Here is an 18,094-nt window from a genome sequence, read left to right as displayed (position 1 = left end):
CACCTTTGCCAGGGAAGGGGAACAAAGGAAGGGAGTGGCAGGAGGGAAGCAGTTTGAGTTTGGGCTTGGGGCTGTGTGGGCGGAATTCAGGGTATCCTAGCTAGGATCTAAGCACCCTGAAAGCCCAGAAGGACTCGGTGGAGGGGTCCTGACTGTGCCTGCAAGCTCTGCTGTAACCGGTGTTCCTGTTGTCCAATAAACCTTCTGTTTTACTGGCTGGCTGAGAGTCACTGTGGGTCCCAGGAAGAGGGGTGCAGGACCGGACTCCCCACACTCCGTGACAACTGGTGGCAGCGGCGGGAGATACTGCACCCCGTGGACGGCGCTTCCTGCAGTAAGTGACTGGGGAGCAGTAAAACGAAGGGGTGGTTAACCCCTGGGAGTGTGTGCCCAGTGAGAAGGACTTTGCAGTAACAGGGTCCCCCGGGGGATTGCAGCGAGCAGTCCCAGGGGCGGAGGAGTCTGCAGCTCGACCCTGGCAGAGAGGTGGTGACCTCAAGAAGGGCTGGTGCACTAGGGGTCCCCCTGGAAACCGTGGGGAGCGGCGAGCACCCCGGCCTCTGAGTGGCCAGCAGGAAGATGTATGCCAAGCGGCGCAAGTGTGACCTGGTGGAGCTGTGTAAGCAGAGGGGGCTGCACCCAGGGAGGCTCAGCAAGGACCAGCTGATTTCCCAGCTGGAGCAGGGAGACCGCATGAATGAACGGAGCCCTGTCTCTGAGGGAAGCAGCCGAGAAGATGCAGCGCAGGCACCAGTGACTGTCCCTGCTGGGAGTGGTCAGCCGGCGGACGAGGGCTTCCCGAGACCCCCCCTTCCTAGGCGTAGAGGAAGGGCGGGGAGGAGCCCAGTGTATACCGAGGGCACCGTGACACCCCCGGCCAGGAGGGGAGCCCCACGGCGAAGCTCACCCCCCAGCAGGGGATCCTCCCGGCAACGCTCAGCATCCGTGGAGCGGATGCGGCTGGAATATGAAAGGGAGCTGAGACGGGAGGAGTTCGAGTTAAAGAGGCAAGAGCTGGAGGAGAAGGCGAAACAGCGTGAACATGAGGAGAACCAGCGCCAGTGTGAGTGGGAGGAGAAGGAGAAACAGCGTAAACATAAGCTGGACCTGGCCCGGCTGAGGAGCAGCGAGGCCCCGGCTGCGGTGAGTGAGGGGAGACCCAAGCCTACAAAGAGCTTTGATAAGCACTTGCTGCCCCGGCGTAAGGAGGGGGAGGACATAGATACCTTCCTGACGGCTTTTGAGAATGCCTGCGAGCTGCACAGGGTTGACCCTGCAGACAGGATCGCAGTTCTCACCCCCTTACTGGACTCCACCACCGTGGAGGTGTACAGCCGACTGAAAGGGGCGGAGGCAGGGGACTACGAACGGTTCAAACAGGCCCTGTTCCGCGAGTTTGGGCTGACTCCTGAGATGTACCGGAAAAAGTTCCAGAGCCAGCGTAAAACCCGTGAGGTCACATACCTACAACTGGTCAGCCGGGCGCAGGGGTATGCCCGCAAGTGGACAGCTGGGGCCCAAACTAAAGAGGACCTGCTTGACCTATTTATACTGGAGCACCTGTACGAGCAGTGCCCGTCCGACCTGAGGCTGTGGTTGATGGACCAGAAGCCGGAGAACCCGCAGCATGCAGGCCAGCTGGCCGACCAATTTGTGGACAGTCGGGCAGGGGATGGCAGGGAGGAGTCTCGAAGGAGCAGGCCTGCCTCAACGCAGAGAGAGAGTCATCATGGGACCTCCCAGCGGGGGCCTATGGAGAACCCCCCCAAAAGGGGAACATCCAGCGGCAGGTCCCTCCGACCCACTCAAGGGGACCCACGAGATATGGGCTGCTATCGCTGTGGCCAACGAGGTCACATACGGGCCCAGTGCCCCAAGCTCAGGGACAGACCAAGCAGACCCAACCCGCAGAGGGTGGACTGGGTAAAAACCCAATCGGAGGAGGGGCTACGTTCCCAGGAAAGGGGGGTTGGCAACATACCACCTGTTGATGCTCCCGGTTCCGGGTTTTTGGTTTACCGGGTGGGCGCGGGGCTGCCCCTCCGGAAAGAGTGCATTGTTTCCCTGGAAGTGGATGGGAGGAAGGTCACTGGGTACTGGGACACGGGCGCAGAGGTGACGCTGGCCCGGCCCGAGGTGGTGGCCTCAGATCGGATGGTGCCCGACACCTACCTGACCCTGATGGGCGTGGGCGGGACCCCATTCAAGGTACCCGTGGCAAGGGTACACCTGAAATGGGGGGCCAAGGAGGGCCCCAAGGATGTGGGGGTACACCAATATTTGCCCACTGACGTGTTAATGGGAGGGGACCTTGAGGACTGGCCTAGTAACACCCAGAGTGCCCTGGTCGTGACTCGTAGTCAGAGTCGGCAAATGGCACTGCTCCCCGACAACGGGGAAGGTACTCGACCTGAGGTGCAGGCCCCTAACTCAGGGAGCGGGGAACGCCCAGGGGCACGGTGCAGAGAGGCTGCGGCCTCAGACCCAGCCAGCAAGAGAGAGCCGGTCCCCATTCCTGTCCCAGCTGCTGAGTTCCAGGCCGAGTTGCAGAAAGATCCCTCCTTGCGGAAGCCCAGGGACCGGGCTGACCTTAGTGCGGTACAGACCATGAGGAGAGGTTGCAAGGAGAGGTTCCTGTGGGAGAAGGGGTTCCTATACCGAGAATGGGCTCCCCCAGGGGAAGTAGAGTCATGGGGGATCAGGAGGCAGCTGGTGGTTCCCCAGAAGTTCCGTCACAAGCTGTTGTACCTGGCCCATGACATCCCTCTCGCAGGGCACCAGGGAATCCGGCGCACCAGGCAGAGGCTGCTACAGAACTTTTACTGGCCTGGGGTCTTTACCCATGTCCGACAGTACTGCCAATCCTGTGACCCCTGCCAGAGGGTGGGGAAGGCCCGGGACAAGGGGAAAGCGGCTTTGAGGCCTTTACCCATCATAGAAGAACCTTTCCAGAAGGTAGCCATGGACATAGTGGGACCTCTCAGCAAGACGACCCGGTCAGGGAAGAAATACATCCTGGTGGTGGTGGATTTTGCCACTCGCTACCCCGAGGCGGTGGCCTTGTCCTCTATCGAAGCAGACACAGTGGCAGATGCGCTGCTGACAATTTTCAGCCGGGTGGGGTTCCCCAAGGAGGTCTTAACGGACCAGGGGTCCAACTTCATGTCGGCCCTGCTCCGGTCCTTATGGCAGAAATGTGGGGTCCAGCACAACTGGGCCTCAGCGTATCACCCCCAGTCCAACGGGCTGGTAGAAAGGTTCAACGGGACGCTGAAGATGATGCTAAAAACATTTATGAACCAGCATCCGCAAGATTGGGACAAGTACTTACCTCACCTGCTGTTTGCGTACAGGGAGGTACCCCAGGAATCTACTGGGTTTTCACCTTTCGAACTGTTGTATGGAAGGCAGGTGAGGGGGCCCCTAGACCTGATGAGGGACGAATGGGAGGGGAAGGCCGCTCCCGAGGGAGAGTCAGTGGTGGAGTATGTCCTGACCTTCCGGGAAAGACTGGCCGAGCTCATGGGCCTGGCCAGGGAGAATCTGGCCCGAGCCCAGAGGAGGCAGAAGGTCTGGTATGACCGCACAGCACGAGCCCGTACCTTCGCCACCGGGGATCAGGTGATGGTTCTTATCCCCGTGAGGAGAAACAAACTCCAGGCCGCCTGGGAAGGGCCCTTCAAGGTTATCAAGCAACTGAATGAGGTAAACTATGTGGTGGAGCTGTCAAACCGGGCACATCACCGTCGGGTGTACCATGTGAACATGATGAAACCATACTATGACAGGGGGAATGTGGTGTTGGCCGTGAGTGGACATTGGGAGGGGCAGGGAGATGACCCCTTAGTGGATCTATTCCCTGGGACAAAAGCTGGTTCCCCCCTGGAGGCGATTCCCCTCTCTGAGCAACTGACCCCGGGCCAGCACGCTGAGATCAGAGGGGTGCTGCATCTGTACCGACAGCTGTTTTCCAACCAGCCTGGACGCACTAATTTGACTGTCCACCGGGTGGAGACTGGGTCACATCCCCCTATAAGATGCTCCCCTTTTCGGGTCACTGGTAAAACTGCCCAGGATCTTGAAAGAGAGGTCAGGGACATGCTGGCTTTGGGGGTGATCCAGCCGTCTTCCAGCCCTTGGGCCTCGCCAGTGGTGCTAGTCCCCAAGAAGGATGGGTCAATCCGGTTCTGTGTGGACTATCGAAAGCTCAATGCCATCACCGTATCTGATGCCTACCCTATGCCCAGGCCTGACGAGCTCCTAGACAAGCTAGGAGGTGCTCGGTACCTCACCACTATGGATCTTACCAAAGGCTACTGGCAAGTGCCGCTGGACGCAGATGCCAGGCTGAAATCGGCCTTTATCACCCCTCTGGGGCTCTATGAGTTTCTGACCCTGCCCTTCGGCCTCAAGGGAGCGCCAGCCACCTTCCAGCGCCTGGTGGATCAGCTACTGAGGGGGATGGAGAGTTTTGCCGTGGCGTATATTGACGACATCTGCATCTTCAGCCAGACCTGGGAGGACCACATGTCCCAGGTTAAACAAGTCCTAGACCGACTCCGAAAGGCTGGGTTAACCGTAAAGGCTGAGAAGTGCAAGGTGGGGATGGCCGAAGTATCTTACCTGGACCATCGGGTGGGGAGCGGCTGCCTGAAGCCGGAACCAGCCAAGGTGGAGGTGATCAGAGACTGGCCTGCTCCCCAAACCAAAAAGCAGGTACAGGCCTTTATTGGGATGGCGGGGTACTATCGAAGGTTCGTGCCCCACTTTAGTGCCATAGCCGGCCCCATCACTGAACTATGCAAAAAGGGGAAGCCAGACAAGGTGATCTGGACTGAGCAGTGCCAGGAGGCTTTCCGGGCGCTGAAGGAGGCTCTGGTTAGTGGCCCAGTTCTGGCAAACCCAGATTTTGACAAACCCTTTATGGTGTTCACTGATGCCTCAGACACGGGACTGGGGGCAGTGTTAATGCAGGAGGATGAAAAGGGGGAGAGACACCCCATCGTGTACCTGAGTAAGAAGCTGCTACCCCGGGAACAAAGCTACGCAGCCATCGAGAAGGAATGCCTGGCCATGGTGTGGGCCCTTAAGAAACTAGAGCCATATCTCTTTGGGCGACACTTCACCGTGTACACCGACCACTCTCCCCTGACCTGGCTGCACCAGATGAAAGGAGCCAACGCCAAGCTCCTGAGGTGGAGCCTGCTCCTGCAGGACTATGACATGGACGTGGTCCATGTGAAAGGAAGTGCCAACCTGACAGCGGATGCGTTGTCCCGGAGAGGGGGCCCTGAACTTCCCCAGGTCACTGGGCAGAGTGACCCCGCTCAGTTCAGTCTCGAAGGGGGGAGAGATGTGATGCAGTAGGGACTGTCTGTGTGGGGAGTGGGAGAGCAGGGGAGGACTTTAGGGGATGGAGGATGCCAGGGCCTGTAACCTGAGCTAGGTAAGGGAGGGGAAAGGTCAACACCTTTGCCCGGGAAGGGGAACAAAGGAAGGGAGTGGCAGGAGGGAAGCAGTTTGAGTTTGGGCTTGGGGCTGTGTGTGCGGAATTCAGGGTATCCTAGCTAGGATCTAAGCACCCTGAAAGCCCAGAAGGACTCGGTGGAGGGGTCCTGACTGTGCCTGCAAGCTCTGCTGTAACCGGTGTTCCTGTTGTCCAATAAACCTTCTGTTTTACTGGCTGGCTGAGAGTCACTGTGGGTCCCAGGAAGAGGGGTGCAGGACCGGACTCCCCACACTCCGTGACACCTCCCCTCTATAGAAAGGATATAAACAAATAGGAGAGAATCCAGCAGAGGGCAAAAAAATGATTAGGGGGTTGGGGCACATGACTTATGAGGAGAGGCTGAGGGAACTGGGATTGTTTAGTCTGCAGAAGAGAAGACTGAGAGGAGATTTGATAACATCCTTCAATTACTTGGAGTTGGGTTCCAAAGAGGATGGAGCTCGGCTGTTCTCAGTGGTGGCAGATGACAGAACAAGGAGTAATGGTCTCAAGTTGCAGTGGGGGAGGGCTAGGGTGGATATTAGGAAACACTATTTCACTAGGAGGGTGGTGAAGCACTGGAATGGGTTACCTAGGGAGGTGGTAGAATTTCCATCCTTTGAGGTTTTTAAGGTCAGGCTTGACAAACTCCTGGCTGGGATGATTTAGTTGGTTTGGTCCTGCTCTGAGCAGGGAATTGAACTAGATGACCTCCTGAGATCACTTTGAATCCTAATTTTCTGTGATTCTGTGCTTCTAAAGAGACAGCTCATTTTCACAAGCACCCCATAGAGCTGGATTGAGTTACCCTCTGTCACCCCTCTCTCTGTCCCCAAGGTCAGTTGTGTGACTGCTCCCCTCCAGGAGGCCAGAGACACATCCCCTCTCAAACTTGAGTCACAGGTCGAGTGCCTGGATGCACAGATGCTGAATCAGCCATTCTGTCCTGGGCATCCTCTCCCAAGTGACCAGTGAGGAGACATTCCTGTACTCCCACTATTCCTTTCCCAGATTCCCCCTCTGCACCCCTCCCCCAAACCCATACCCCTTGGCTTGAGGTGGATTCATCTCCCGTCACTTCCGCTTCCAGGACCAGGGGTTGGGGCTGCTGCTGGGGGATGGAGGATGGCCATGGGAGAGTGGCAGGGACAAGCAAAGGAGGAGTGGCCCATCCTCTGCAGCCAGGGAAGGGCCGCGCTACCGGCTTCTGTTGCTCTCCCGCGGTCAGCAGCCACCTCCCCACCCCCGAGGCGGGAACCGGTAGCGCGGCCCTGCCCCGGCTGCAGAGGACAGGTTGCTCCTTGGCTTGCAGCGGGGGGGACAAGCCGAGGAAGAGGGGCCCGTCCTCCACAGCCAGAGCAGGGCTGTGCTACCGGCTCCCGCCTGAGGGGTTGGGGGTGGCCACTGACTGCGGGAGAGCGGCAGGGACACACTCCCCTATTAGCTGGCTCCCTTCCCTGTCACATCCGGTGGCAGAAAAAAAGGCTGGATACTGCCCCCCAGGGTGGTCAATATCCAGCGCAGGACGCTGCTTGAGGTATGAGCTGGGGCCCCAGCATTATCCCATCCCGCATATTTTGTCGCCCTAGGAACCTGCTTGTTTAGCTGGTGCCTAGAGCTGTCCCTGGGGACAGTAGAATGTCAGATGGGATTTTGAAAAATAAACTTGCCAAGATCTGTGTGGAACCAAACTTAAAATGGCCAGATGCCCTTCTGTTAGCATTAATGAGCATGAGGGCCACCCTCAACCTAAAGACTGGACTTAGCCCTCATGAAATCCTGACAGGGAGGCCGATGCGACTTCCAGCAGCGCCTCCTCTGACCCTTGCCCAAATGGACATTCATTTGATGGATGAGACAATGCTTAACTGTCAGGCATTAATGAAATGTGTTCGGTCTCTTTATTCACAGGCGAAAGAGACACTGCCTAAGCCTCCTGAGCAGCCCTGCCATTCATTGGAACCAGGGCGTCCATCAACGAAAGATCGCTCTAACCCCGCACTGGAAAGGCCCTTTTCAAGTTTTGCTGACTACCAACACCGCTGTGAAGTGTCAAGGCCTGACTGCCTGGACCCTCGCATCTCACTGCAATAAGGACCCCCACCTCAAGACGATGCAGCTCTGACTACTGATCACCCTCTCTCTCTTTCTGATACCTCTTTCCCTCCTGGACAGTGGGAAACAAAGTCAAGGTGAAGTGCTAGTAACCTCTCCTTTGTCCACTAACAGAACCATCATATAGCCAGCATCTGTTAAAGATACCAAATCACTACAGGCTGACATGCTAGTAACCTTTCCCCTGCATGATCTTGCACCACAACTATACCAGGAAAGAAGAAGGAACACTCACTCCGCCAAAACTGCCGAGATCTAGAGATTCCTGACTACAAAAGACATTAAGAATTGGCCCTGGTGGAGGAGGTGGAGTATTATAGATTGGGAGGGAGGAATTTGGAGGGACCGTGATTGGGAGTGTGGAGTTGAGTGGTGGGCTGGGCTAGGCTCTGCACTTATGGACAAGTACCATCAGGCTGCACTGCTCTGCCTAACTGGCTTCCAGATGATGAATACCAAAAGCGCCTTGTTGTCATGTTACATGGTATGTTACAGAGGCATTGTCGAGGATTATCCGGCCTTCTGACTACTATCCCATGCTACTCATCCATGTGGGCACAAATGATACTGTGAGGTGTGACACTGAGCAGATCAAGAGTGACTACAGGGCTCTGGGAGTACGGGTTAAGGAGTTTGGAGCGCAGATGGTATTCTCTTCGATTCTTCCTGTTGAAGGTAGGGGTCTGGGCAGAGACAGATGCATCGTGGAGGTGAATGCCTGGCTGCGAAGATGGTGTCGCCAGGAGGGCTTTGGCTTCCTCGACCACGGGATGCTATTCGAGGAAGCACTGCTAGGAACAGATGGCGTTCACCTTTCGAAGAGGGGAAAGGCCTTATTTGCGCACAGACTGGCTAACCTAGTAAGGAAGGCTTTAAACTAGGTTCGACGGGGACAGGTGAGCAAAGCCCACAGGTAAGTGGGGAACAAGACCTGGGAGATGGGTTGGAAACAGGAGGGAGCATGGGCTATAATGGCAGAGAGGAAGGAGGGTCAGGGCAAAGCTGGGAGGCAAGATCAAACCAGTATCTTAGATGCCTATATACAAATGCAAGAAGTATGGGTAATAAGCAGGAAGAACTGGAAGTGCTAATAAATAAATACAACTATGATATTATTGGCATTACTGAAACTTGGTGGGATAATACACACGACTGGAATGTTGGTGTGGATGGGTATAGTTTGCTCAGGAAGGATAGACAGGGGAAAAAGGGAGGAGGTGTTGCCTTATATGTTAAAAATGTACACACTTGGACTGAGGTGGAGATGGACATAGAAGACGGAAGTGTTGAGAGTCTCTGGGTTAGGCTAAAAGGGGTAAAAAACACGGGTGATGTCGTGCTGGGAGTCTACTACAGGCCACCTAATCAGGCGGAAGAGGTGGATGAGGCTTTTTTCAAACAACTAACAAAATCATCCAAAGCCCAAGATTTGGTGGTGATGGGGGACTTCAACTATCCAGATATATGTTGGGAAAATAACACCGCGGGGCACAGACTATCCAATAAGGTCCTGGACTGCATTGCAGACAACTTTTTATTTCAGAAAGTTGAAAAAGCTACTAAGGGGGAAGCTGTTCTAGACTTGATTTTAACAAATAGGGAGGAACTTGTTGAGAATTTGAAAGTAGAAGGAAGCTTGGGTGAAAGTGATCATGATATCATAGAGTTTGCAATTCTAAGGAAGGGTAGAAGGGAGTACAGCAGAATAGAGACAATGGATTTCAGGAAGGCGGATTTTGGTAAGCTCAGAGAGCTGATAGGCAAGGTCCCATGGGAATTAAGACTGAGGGGAAAAACAACTGAGGAGAGTTGGCAGTTTTTCAAAGGGTCGCTATTAAGGGCCCAAAAGCAAGTTATTCCGATGGTTAGGAAAGATAGAAAATGTGGCAAAAGACCACCTTGGCTTACCCTTGAGATCTTGCATGACCTACAAAATAAAAAGGCGTCATATAAAAAATGGAAACTAGGTCAGATCACGAAGGATGAATATAGGCAAATAACACAGGAATGCAGAGGCAAGATTAGAAAAGCAAAGGCACAAAATGAACTCAAACTAGCTATGGGAATAAAGGGAAACAAGAAGACTTTTTATCAATACATTAGAAGCAAGAGGAAGACTAAGGACAGGGTAGGCCCACTGCTCAATGAGGAGGGGGAAACAGTAACGGGAGACTTGGAAATGGCAGAGATGCTTAATGACTTCTTTGTTTCGGTCTTCACTGAGAAGTCTGAAGGAATGTCTAGTATAGTGAATGCTTACGGGAAGAGGGTAGGTTTAGAAGAGAAAATAAGGAAAGAGCAAGTAAAAAATCACTTAGAAAAGTTAGATGCCTGCAAGTCACCAGGGCCTGATGAAATGCATCCTAGAATACTCAAGGAGTTAATAGAAGAGGTATCTGAGCCTCTAGCTATTATCTTTGGGAAATCATGGGAGACGGGGGAGATTCCAGAAGACTGGAAGGGGGCAAATATAGTGCCCATCTATAAAAAGGGAAATAAAAACAACCCAGGAAACTTCAGACCAGTTAGTTTAACTTCTGTGCCAGGGAAGATAATGGAGCAGGTAATCAAAGAAATCATCTGCAAACACTTGGAAGGTGGTAAGGTGATAGGGAATAGCCAGCATGGATTTGTAAAGAACAAATCGTGTCAAACTAATCTGATAGCGTTCTTTGATAGGATAACGAGCCTTGTGGATAAGGGAGAAGCAGTGGATGTGATATACCTAGACTTTAGTAAGGCATTTGATACAGTCTTGCATGATATTCTTATAGATAAACTAGGAAAGTACAATTTAGATGGGGCTACTATAAGTGGGGTGCATAACTAGCTGGATAACCGTACTCAGAGAGTAGTTGTTAGTGGCTCCCAATCCTGCTGGAAAGGTATAACAAGTGGGATTCCGCAGGGGACTGTTTTGGGACCGGTTCTGTTCAATATCTTCATCAACGATTTAGATGTTGGCATAGAAAGTACGCTTATTAAGTTTGCGGACGATACCAAACTGGGAGGGATTGCAACTGCTTTGGAGGACAGGGTCAAAATTCAAAATGATCTGGACAAATTGGAGAAATGGTCTGAGGTAAACAGGATGAAGGTCAATAAAGATAAATGCAAAGTTCTCCACTTAGGAAGGAACAATCAGTTTCACACATACAGAATGGGAAGAGACTGTCTAGGAAGGAGTATGGCAGAAAGAGATCTAGGGGTCATAGTAGACCACAAGCTTAATGTGAGTCAACAGTGTGATACTGCTGCAAAAAAAGCAAACATGATTCTGGGATGCATTAACAGGTGTGTTGTAAACAAGATACGAGAAATGAGAAGTCATTCTTCCGCTCTACTCTGCGCTGGTTAGGCCTCAACTGGAGTATTGTGTCCAGTTCTGGGCACCGCATTTCAAGAAAGATGTGGAGAAATTGGAGAGGGTCCAGAGAAGAGCAACAAGAATGATTAAAGGTCTTGAGAACATGACCTATGAAGGAAGGCTGAAGGAATTGGGTTTGTTTAGTTTGGAAAAGAGAAGACTGAAAGGGGACATGATAGCAGTTTTCAGGTATCTAAAAGGGTGTCATCAGGAGGAGGGAGAAAACTTGTTCACCTTAGCCTCCAATGATAGAACAAGAAGCAATGGGCTTAAACTGCAGCAAGGGAGATTTAGGTTGGACATTAGGAAAAAGTTCCTAACTGTCAGGGTAGTTAAACACTGGAATAGATTGCCTAGGGAAGTTGTGGAATCTCCATCTCTGGAGATATTTAAGAGTAGGTTAGATAAATGTCTATTAGGGATGGTCTAGACAGTATTTGGTCCTGCCATGAGGGCAGGGGACTGGACTCGATGACCTCTCAAGGTCCCTTCCAGTCCTAGAGTCTATGAGTCTATGAGTCATGGTCACTGCCCCCACCAGCTCCTCCACAACCACTACCACCCCTGTAACTTACCCAAATATCAGCAATCCCATATATTCAGATGGGACTCAATGGCCAAGGCCTTCATACCTTAGTGATTTATTTAAATATTGTTTGGAAAATTTATTTTTTTAAGATTCAGAATATCTCATGCAAGCGAAAGATTGAGTGGAAAACAGATGGGTCAGCAGAGATAGAAGTGTATGAGATCACTACAAACAGCTTCAAGAATCCATCATTGAGATTGGTGGGTTTCATAACTGGGTTGCCATGATGGCCATTCCCAGAGCCTGCAATATATTGGAAGGAAGGGGTCCTCATTGTTATTTGCTTACCCAAGTAGTAAATGATTAAGCTCACACTCCGAAAGTGTGTTCCACTGATGGCAATTTTACCTGCACTGAAGTAATCCCGATAACCAGTAACTTAACCTGCACCCTACTGCAGTATTCCCCTGCCGATGCCCTTAATGGTGAAGCTTCTCGGAGCTATATGAGAATTGTTAACCAAGAAAGGTGGTATGACACTGTACCAAAGAGAGATGTGCTAGGGTATCGATGGACACTAGTTAATGCCACACTAGGGATTGTAACATTCACACTGCCATTATCCAGTTTTCAGGTCACCTCTGTATACCCGAATTGCTCCAAGGGGGCTGCCATTTGGTTAGCAGAGCAAAGGGCATGGATCGTCTCAAGAAGGAAAAGAGATTTGAATGCCAATAGTGCAGCAGCAATTTGGACTCTTTACAAAGGCCAACAGCACGAGGAAAAACTAGGGCAGCTGGAGAGAGACACGGGACTTATTACTGGAGCACACGTACAGGCTGGAATTGCCAAACTGCATGTTATCTCCACCCTCAGCTCCATAACCCAGGATTTGCTAACAAGGATTGTATTTAACATCATTGAGGCAGGGAAGATATTGAAGTGGGATTTGGCCTGCTCAGAGATTCAGGATTTCCTGAATGACCAGCTGATGGCCATTCGGAGTGATCTTGAGCATCAGACTTGGCCCAGTGCCCTTACAAATGCCTCGGGGATGCCATCTGAATTGTGGCCTTGGAGACATACTTGGAGGGTTTCAGGGTAGAAATGCAGACACTCGCAGTGCTGCTTCAAAGCGCACGGGCTGGTTGGAGGGATGTGGGCTCCGAAATACCGAATCCTGCTGGGTCCGTGGGGAGGATGCATGTGGGATTGGGCAATTCACCGCGATGTTTGGGAAATTAAACACCCTGGTGAGCCTAGCCAATTTATACTCGGTGCTCCTGGAATAACACCCGATATTTGGATAGGGATAGGAAGTCAATGGACACTCTGATCACTAGAACCCCCACAGCTTCAGTGTGAACAAAAATTGAAACAAGGAGAGGTTGTCCTGGTTCATGACAATGTTTGTTGGGAAGATATAGGACTAGGAACTACCCTGGCAGGGCAGCCAATCTTTCAGGCTAATGATAGATAGAATTCTAATATATTAGTAAGACACAATTTCCATTTACAGAAACCATGTTGACCTTTGCCGAACAATTTATGTTCTTCTATGTGTCTGACAATGTTATTTTTTACTATTGTTTCAACTAATTTGCCTAGTACTGATGTTAAACTTACACATCTGTAATTGCTGGGATCACCTCTAGAGCCTTTTTTAAATATTGGTGTCACATTACCTATCTTCTTGTCATTGGGTACAGAAGCTGATTTAAAGGATAGGTTACGAACCATAGTTGGTAGTTCTGCAAGTGGCCCCGCCCTGAATGTTTGTTTAAATCACTTAGTGGTGGCAGCAATACCGTCCAAGGTCAAGGAGAGGAATTTGCACTTTGGGGAAGTTTTTAACCTAATATGGTGGAATATAAGCTCAGGGGGTCTTTCATGTGGGTCCCAACATCTGTACCCCAGAGTTCAGAGTGAGGAGGGAACCCTGACAATACCCTACATCACAAAGGAAGGAGAGCACCTTGCAACATGGAGAACCACCCTAGAGCCTCTGGGGTTCAATGTTGAAAGATGGTTGGCTTCATTCTGAGGGCTGAGGAGCATCCTCATGGGCAGGAGAATCCCCAGCCGGCCTTGAAACAATCGCTGACCAACCTGAAAAGTTTGTTACAGAAGTTGCGGGCCCACCGGTAGACCAGGACGTCCAGCTTCCGGTTCCCCTCCACTCCTCCAAAACAGACCTTGTGGCCGAGAAGAGGAGATAGAAGTCTCCTCAGTGCTGTAGAAGGAATTTCACCTTACTCGTGAAATCACACGTGTCCACCAGACACTGTCATGCTCATCCCACAGCAAGTGGGAGACAGTGTTGTGGACTTCTGATGATTTTCTGGCTGGGTCCCTGTTATGACCCTGCAGCCCATGGAGATGGGCAAAGAGAGATTTGACCACCGGTTTGGCGACGATACCCATGGTGCTGCAGAAAGGGAAAGGGAGCTGGAGGGAAGAGAGCAGCCCCTAAAGGGTCAGGGAGGGGACACAAAAAAAACCTCCCCCTGAGGTTCGTCCAAAGATAGGGAAAAAGGAATCAACCCCTGGACGGCACGAGTATGGAAGATGGAGAAGACAAAAATGAGTAGCGCTTGTCTCCTCATTCCCCCAACAGCTCCTGCCTCCACTCTGTGACTGTGTCTAGGGCTTGGGGCAGCCTGAACTGGGGCCTCTTCTGCTGCTGCAGCCAGGGCCCTTCCCTTCCCCCTGATGACTTCTGCTATGGTTGGAGGCTTGAACCCTGCTAGATGAAGCTGAGGCAGTCTCTGCTCAGGGCTTCTGCCTGCTTCTGCCAAGCTGCTCCACATGAATCACAGGCTGATTCCCGTGTTCTGTTCATTTGCTCTGAAGCACCTGGCACTGGGCACTGTTAGGAAACAGGCTACTGGGCTACATGGACGATTGGTTTTATCCAGTATGGCAATTCTGATCTTCTTCTTTAGAGCTCAGACGTATCTGCCTCCTGTTGGAACCCACAATACCTCACCCCCCTCCCAGATCTCAGATAGATCCCAGGAGTCTACCTCTGCATAGAGTTAGTAACAAAGTAATAATAAACATTGAAATGTTAAAACTAACCAGTCCCTCTTAAGTGACTTGCCACAAGATGTGAGAATATATTGGTTTTAGAGATGACTGGGTCGCAGCTGAGAAGGGGAGGGGAAGACAGGAGCAAGTGACAGGGATAGGACCTTGGGGAGAAGACACACAGGAGGGTCGAGGCTTGACAGAAGAGATGGGGCAAGATAGTAATTCCAGAGATCCATCTGCCAGTAATTAGAAAGGTGGCAACTCAGTGTAGTGTGCATAGACCGACGCCGCAGTTCATCACATTAACATGGCACAGTAAGGACAGGACAGGGCTTAACGTCTCTCTGTCTGTCCAGGAAGTGATTCAGGGAAGAAGACCCAGCATTATACACCAGCCAGCTCTACACGGAGCTCAATCTGAAAGCCAGAGCACAAGGAGGAAAAATTTAGGTCTCTTTATGAGTAAAGAGCTGGAGCACCCTGCCCCGGATATGCTTGGTCCTCACTCCATAAATGATGGGGTGTATAATGGGGGGCACCAGCTGGTACACACTGGTAATAAGAATGAGGAAATGTAGTGACACATTGTGACCAAACCGCTGAATAAGAGAAGAGAATAAATCTGGGATGTATAAAGCTGAGATGGCACAAAGATGAGAGATGCAGGTCCCAAAAGTTTTGAGCTGAGCATCCTTTGTGGGGAGGCGGAAGATGGCCCGGAGGATCTGAGTATAGGACACGGTGATAAAAAACACATCCATTCCGATCACAGAGAGAAGATGAAACAGCCCATAGTAACTACTGATGCGGATGTCAGCGCAGGCCAGCTTCACCACAGCTATATGCCCACAATAATAGTGGGGGATTATGTTGGTTCTGCAATTTGGCCACCACCTGACCAATAAGGGATAGGGCAATGCGAGTATGCCACTACGCAGCACCACAGCCAGGACTATCTTAGCCACAACAGAGTTTGTCAGGATGGTGGAATGTCTCAGGGGATGGCAGATGGCCACATAGCGATCAAAAGCCATGGCCACGAGGACTCCAGACTCCATTGATGAGAAGCAGTGAACGAAGTACATCTGAGTGAGGCAGGCACTGAAACTGATCTCCCTGGAATTGAACCAGAAAATGCTCAGCATTTTCGGTAGGGTGGATGTGGACATGACCAGGTCAGTGATGGCCAGCATGGAGAGGAAATAGAACATGGGCCCATGGAGGCTCGGCTCCTTCTTCACGATGAACAGGATAGTGAAGTTCCCCAACACAGCTATGGTGTACATAGCAAAAAAGGGAATGGAGATCCAGATATGGGCTGCCTCTAGGCCAGGAATGCCAAGTAGGATGAAGGTGGAGGGGTTGGTGAAGTCGGTTGTGTTCGAATCTGACATGGTGTAGGGGAGAAAGTGTCCAACTCTGAGGAACAAGGATGTCTCCTGCATTTACCATATGGTCTCCTGAATTTCTGTATGTTCCCAGAACCTTGGATGATGGTTGCAGTAGAAATGCCTGAATGGAGAGATAACGTTAATATGAGACACTACATGCACTAGTGGAGGCTGTTGTCATGGGAGAAGAAGATTGAACTCTCTTCCCACACTGAAAAATGACATTTTCATTATTTAGAGAAAATAACTATGAACAATGACCCTACTAAATCCAATTCCATATTTTCTTGTGTTCCCTGAATTAATAATTCCTAAACTTTGTGGTGGGGGAACCTTAAGAGGCACCAGCAGGAAACACAAGTCTGGATAGTGGTTATCTATCATTGTGTCTTAATGCAATGACAGCCGGGACAGGGAGTCCATACTGAAGGGAGATCTCCATTCATCCAGTTGCTCGAAATCTGAGAGGGGGAAAAAATAAACTTTTACAAGGGCATGTGCTGAAAGAAACATCCAAATTAGAACATACCTCAAGGGAAAGACCTGGATGCCATTGACAGCAGCTCAAGAGAAACACCTGCTCATTCGCAGCAGTGGACAAGACAAAACAATGTTCAGATCCGCAAGATACGGGATGAAGCATAACGTGTTTGGGAATGTGCTCAGTTTTGGTCACCCAGTCTCTATTAAGGATAGAAAAGTCTGGGACTCTTTAGTTTATATAAGGGACAAAGATTAGCGCACATGATATAGGAGAGGGAAATAAAAAAGGAAACTGATTTATATTCAGATAGACAGTGCCCAACTGATACTATGAGACAAAGATGAGGACATATTTTATAGGAGAGGAAAATAAAAAAAATGAAACTGATTTACATTCAAATGGACAGTTCTCAACCAGTACTGTCGACAGACACTTAGTGCTCCAAGAAGACTAATTCCCTAAAGATGAGGGAAATTGTCAGCAAAATTAATTAGGAGAAAAAATTTAGACAGAAAAATATGAATGAATATTGGTATTTCTTTGATTACAGCTCATTAAATAGTGGAAAACTCATGATTCCACAGTCAACAAAGTGAAAAACTTTGGGTAAAAACTCAGTTTAGTGGTAAAGTGAATTCAGTAACTAGGGGGAGGGAAGCAATATGTAACAAAGAGGAAAAAGGGAAAATAGCTGGCCAAGAATAGAAATCGGAAGTTAAGAAAATTGATAAAGAATGTTAACATGTCTGGGAAAACTCCATGTGTGGCAGTGCTATGAATCACAAAAAGGAAGTTATTAATTATATTAAGAACAAATGAAATCCTAGAAAAGATTTATGTCAATTCCTGTGTTATATATAAAGTATTAAAAAGGGTTTTTTTTATAAAAGAGTTGACCAGGTTAAGAAACAATGGAAAAGCTAGTATGAGATTAGTTCAAAAAAAAAGTCTAGAAATGTAAGTATTGCCAGTCACCAGCTTAAACAGAGTTTGTCAAATAAAGCTGATTTCAATCTTCTATGAGCGTACACATGCTTGATGAAGGGAACAAGGCTGGTGCAACGAACCTTGGTTTCTCAGAGGCCTTTGATTTAGTAGTGGATAATACTGAGTTGGTGAGTTGGAGAAGGGGAAGGATTTAACCTCTGCACATGGGATTGGAGAAATAAACTGCATCCAGTTCTGGGGCCCACATTTGAAAAAAGATGTTGAAAACTTGGAGACAGTGCAGAAAAGAGCCACAAAAATGATTGGAGGATAGAGAAAAGGCCGGATCGTTAGACTTGAACGTGTATATCTCTTTAACTTATCAAAAAGATGATCAAGCAGAGACTTTAATTTGGAGAAAATCATGGGCAATAATGTGCTCTGTAATCTGCCAGAGAAAGGCTGAGTAGGGCTGGAAGCTGAAGCCAGGCAAATTCCAGCTCAAAATTAGGGCCAAATATTTAGCAGTGAGGGTGATTAACCATTGTTTGTTTTGGTTTTCACCAGGATGGTGGGTGGTGTTTGGACACCTGGAATAGAGAAGGCCAGTGAAAACGGGGTAGATTCATCTGCTAAAATAGGGAAAGAACAAGTTAAAAGTCACTTGGACAAGTTAGATGTTTTCAAGTCACCAGGGCCTGACAAAATGCACCCTAGAATACTGTGAGGGAACTGACTGAGGAGATATCTGAGCCACTAG

At 50.1% G+C, this 18,094-nt stretch overlaps 1 protein-coding gene across 1 annotated transcript; it reads right to left on the bottom strand.

Annotated features, from left to right (window-relative positions):
• Window positions 1-14,978: 14,978 nt before the first annotated feature.
• LOC127049724 (olfactory receptor 52E4-like) lies at window positions 14,979-15,926 on the bottom strand. Its single transcript, XM_050951006.1, has one exon. It carries the CDS (start codon window positions 15,924-15,926, stop codon window positions 14,979-14,981), a length of 948 nt encoding a protein of 315 aa, XP_050806963.1.
• Window positions 15,927-18,094: the final 2,168 nt, after the last annotated feature.

The sequence above is a fragment of the Gopherus flavomarginatus genome, chromosome 1, assembly GCF_025201925.1.
Source record: "Gopherus flavomarginatus isolate rGopFla2 chromosome 1, rGopFla2.mat.asm, whole genome shotgun sequence".
Classification (NCBI taxonomy): Eukaryota; Metazoa; Chordata; order Testudines; family Testudinidae; genus Gopherus; species Gopherus flavomarginatus.
Note: the sequence above shows the minus strand (reverse complement) of the source record. Positions and strands in the feature narration are given on the sequence as shown.

Coding starts and splice junctions, on each gene's coding strand:
- LOC127049724 (XM_050951006.1), bottom strand. CDS start 15,926: ATGTCAGATTCGAACACAACCGACTTCACCAACCCCTCCACCTTCATC.